This window comes from Nannospalax galili, unplaced genomic scaffold (assembly GCF_000622305.1).
Source record: "Nannospalax galili isolate Female #2095 unplaced genomic scaffold, S.galili_v1.0 scaffold2085, whole genome shotgun sequence".
Lineage (NCBI taxonomy): Eukaryota > Metazoa > Chordata > Mammalia > Rodentia > Spalacidae > Nannospalax > Nannospalax galili.
The window spans coordinates 350,180-354,691 of NW_008353877.1; the positions used below are offsets into that span (position 1 = coordinate 350,180).

At 48.8% G+C, this 4,512-nt stretch overlaps 1 protein-coding gene across 1 annotated transcript in view; it reads left to right on the forward strand.

The window, feature by feature from the left end:
• Positions 1 to 4,512, forward strand: part of Gabbr2 (gamma-aminobutyric acid type B receptor subunit 2) — a 296,026-nt gene that overhangs the window by 282,450 nt on the left and 9,064 nt on the right. Inside the window, exons 16-17 of the mRNA XM_008850966.1 lie at positions 911 to 1,093; positions 3,506 to 3,635. Coding sequence (XP_008849188.1) covers positions 911 to 1,093; positions 3,506 to 3,635 — 313 coding nt within the window. The remainder of the gene's footprint in view (positions 1 to 910; positions 1,094 to 3,505; positions 3,636 to 4,512) is intronic.

Below are 4,512 nucleotides of genomic sequence, written 5' to 3' on the forward strand. Positions count from 1 at the left end.
CACACACACACACACACACACACACACACACACACTCATAAAATCTTAAAAAAAAAAATAGTCTTTGGAAGCTAGGTGTGGTAGTACACACCTTTATTCCTAGCACTCCGAAGGGGCAGGTGGATCTCTGTGAGATCAAGGCCAGCCTGGTCTACTAGCAAGTTCTAGGCCAACTGGGGTTATAAGGAGACTCTGTCTCAAAAAGATAAAAAAAGGGCCAGGTATGGTGGCACACACCTTTAATCCCAACACTTGGGAGGCAGAGGCAGACAGATCTCTGTGAGTTCAAGGCCAGCCTGGTCTACATAGTGAGTTCCAGGACAGCTGGGGCTACAGGGAGACCCTGTCTCAAAAAGACCAAAAAAAAAAAAAAAGACAAAAAAATGTCTTTGGATATAGCTCAGTTCAGACATGCCTAGACCCCTGTCTCATAGAAACTATAATACATATGAAGGGTTTTAAGCTGCTAAATGCCGTTGCCAGTAAGAGAGCAGGTTAACAGCTGATCCCCAAACTCATCAAGGGTTCTAGAACAATCTTCACTTTCGTCTATCTCATTGTCATCACAACTCTTCAGTCTGGGTTTATTTCCCACTGGAAGCAAGGCCCAACAGGACTCAGTTCAAGACGCTGGACAGTCTCTGCCCTTTGGTGGGGTGCAGGTGAGCTAGGGTCAGGAGGCCGATTCTCCTGGCTAGGAAAGAGTCCAAGGTTCAATGAGGGGGAGCTGCCTGACCACCATCACACCCAAGCCTATGGCAGAGCCTGGCCTGAGGCCCGAGTGTCCTGAGCCCCAGCCTGCCTCCTTCCCAAGGTGCCTGTCAGTTCCAGTGTAGCACCTGCTGGAGGGACACAGTAGGGTGGGAGGAGATGCTGGGGGCCTCATTTCAAGCCACCTCTGTCCCTTCAGCTCATTACTCTGAGGACAAACCCAGATGCAGCCACTCAGAATAGGCGATTCCAGTTCACACAGAATCAGAAGAAAGAAGACTCAAAAACATCCACCTCCGTCACCAGCGTCAACCAGGCGAGTACATCACGCCTGGAGGGACTGCAGTCAGAAAACCACCGCCTGCGAATGAAGATCACAGAGGTACATCTGCTTCTGGAGGCCACCCATCCTCCTGTTGCGGTCCCTCTGCCTGGCCTCCAGGCTGTCCCTCCTCTGTAGTCCTCCAGAACACTCCTGGGTCACAGCAGCAGAATCTCATCTGCTGTGTTTATAGCTGGGGTGACATAAATCAGAGTCCAGCTGGCCTGGATTCCTAGAGTTCAATAGTTCCCAACGCCAGACACACCCAGAAAGAGAGGACTGAGAAATGGGAAAATTTTGGACTAGCTGTACAGAGGACCCCCCACGACTCCCTAACACACAGCACTGGAAGACAGTGCAAAGACAAGCTTCCCTGGGCTAGGCTGTGCTGTGGCAGTCCTGTCCCCAGGTTCCAAACTGCTTCTTGAATATTCCAGAGAAGCCATAACTAGGGTTCTTTATCCCCAAGATAAGCCTCAAAATGAAAGGGAACCTTAATTCCCTCTGCTTCTCTCTCGCTCCCTAGGGCCAGGGGGTCTGACTATACCCACATCTAGGCTCTTCATGGGGGATTGCTGACTCAGGCTAGGATGCTGGCCAAATAACTGCAACAAAGAGGCTCCTAAAGAAAGTGGCCCCAAACAGGAGGCTGAGATAGAAGGGTCACAAGTCTAGGTCATCCTGGGCTCCATAGCAAGACCCAGTCTCAAAAGAGAAAGTCAAAGAAAATATATGTATTTCCCTCTCACTTAAGGGTCCTGTAGACAAGGGTCCCAGCTGGGCACTTGGGCTCCCCATGGTCATTGTGGGACTAGGCTCCTCCTCTCCAGCTTCCTGCCACTCCTCAGGCACAGTGAGGCATAGGTATGGGTGTCAGTCTCAGGAAGGCAAGACACTGGAAACACACACAAAGATCGCCTTTTAAGCAAGTGACACAAAAACTGCATACATTTTGGTATTATCGCACTTATATTGCCAGAATTTACATTAGTCACACAGGAGACTGGGAATGTAGCCTCTTGCTAGGCAGTTGCATTAAAGAAGTAAGTTGCGGGCTGGAGAGACGGCTCAGCAGTTAAGAGCACTGATTGCTCTTGCAGAGGACCCGGGTTCGATTCCCAGCACCCGCATGGCACCTACAAACCATCCTTGACTCCAGTTCCAGGGGAATCTGATGCCCTCTTCTGACCTCTGTGGCACTGCACCACACAGGGGCACTCACATACATGCAGGCAATACACTCATACACATAAAATAAAAATAAAATATATATATATATTAAAAAAAGAAGTAAGTCGCTAGATTAGATACAGTTAAATTATGTTTTCAGTACAAGTCTGTCCCACACCACATGTGGGCCACACTGCAAAGAGGGCTTCTTATTCTCTATAATTTAAATTTGACTGGGGCTTCTGTATTTTCATTTGCTAGATCCAGCAATATTTGGGGGGGCTCACAGAACCTGGCCACAGAGAGCTACTACATGCTGTTAGTGCACCTGAAATGTTTTAAGACAGGGTGTCCACCACCAGCCAGGGCAAAGGAGGACCAGCTTTTGCCCCCTGAGCCCATTGCCAATTCTATTCTAATATCAGACCTCCATAACAAGCAGGAACAATTCAGTGCTCCACCTTCTACTTTTGCCAGCACCTCCAATATTTCAGAGTCCCCCATTATGGGAAACCCAAGCCATTGTTGAGAGCCCCAACACACAACTTTGTTCTTCCTGGAATTGAGCCACCATCCAGCCTCCAATTGGCCCCATCCTTTCCCTCCCCTGCTATTTGGATAGTATAAGTAAGTTATCTCTTCATTCCTGTGAAAACTTATGGAGCAGTGGCTTTGATCTTGACCTCAGAAGAGCACTTCCCAGTTAATAAGGCCCCTTTCTTACCCTGTAGTAGGATGCCCCTAGCCATCCCAACCACCACTGCCCACCACCAACACACACAGTCCCCTGGTTAGTCTAGGCCTGACTTGATCTTAATTCTTCTATAACCTGGGCATGACCGTGACTCATGGTGCTCAGCTCCACCTGGTGACCTCCGCTAGCCTGAGCCTGTATGGCAATGTGGGATGTAGAGCTGAGGAATTCAGCCTATCTTGGCCTCCCGGCTGAGGGTCTGTTGGATACCCATAATAATGGTTGTACCGATCACACTCCAGCAGCTGGTTCCCTCCTTATACATAAGTCAGGCACTGGGCTAAATTTCCCAGACATCATCTCTTTGCATCATCATACACCCCTGGAGATGGGTACTGTGACCACACCCTGTGCTACAGATGAGAGACCAAGACTCACAAATCAGTACAGAGCTAGAAAGGGCAGCCCTTGATCTGCCCCCTGCCCTGCCTCCTGGGCTTGCTTGGTCCTCCCAGAAGGCTTAAGCCTGCACAGTTCACATGACTGCCCCCAGAGCAGGGGCCAGGCTGAGTCACATGACTCTTCTCAACTGGAGCCTTTTCTTCTAGCTGGACAAAGACTTGGAGGAGGTCACCATGCAGCTGCAGGACACACCAGAGAAGACCACCTACATTAAACAGAACCACTACCAAGAGCTCAATGACATCCTCAACCTGGGCAACTTCACAGAGAGCACAGGTGAGAGGAGACTGGCCCAGAGCAGGACTGAGCACCCATCACTTCCTAGATGAAACTAAGGCTTCTGAGGGAGCAACAGACTGGTCTGAAGTCACACACAGACGGAGTCGGAGCACCTGGACCCCCATCTTCTGCCCATACCTCTGTGTCTGTCAGAGGTTCCCCCACCCCCCAACCTCCCATTTGGTCCTGGGCTTCTGCTTCTCCCCGTCAGGTGCCTAGTCTGTGCATTTACAGCAGAGCCAAGTTTTGCTCTTTGGTCATCAGCAGATAATTTATATTTACTTCTCTAAACAGTGTTTCACAGTTTCAGAAGCATCTCATCTGTGTACAGGAAAAGAACAGTCAGGAAGATGTGCTATGGTGCCCAGTCTAACCAGTCACCTGACAGGAATAGGTCACAGTGACATGGACCACTTTCTGTCTACCTCTTAGTGAAAATCAGTGTGGGTAGGGTGTTTGTGATGTTTTGAAAGTCAGCCCAGCCCTTTCCAAATGTGAAATATTAATTAACCTTATCAAGTAAGCAGTTACCCAGTTGGGGGCCATGGAAATATGTCCATATGGGCACCTATATGTTCAAACTATTTTTGGATGAGAAAGACTGTAGTTAACTTATATGCATATTACATAAAGTGATTTCATTAACTACAAAACAAACGGCACATTGTGCAGCCATTCATAAGTGAGGTAAAGAATAGGAATATAGCTGAGTGCCTATCACGTTTGAGGCCCTGGGTTCCATCCCTGGCAATTCAGAGAAAAAAAGTTAAGGGGGCTGAAGAGATGGCTCAACAATTAAGAGTACTTACTGCCCTCCTCCTGCCTCCACCTGGGATCACAGGCATGCACCAGCTTTAGAAGTTTTATATATATA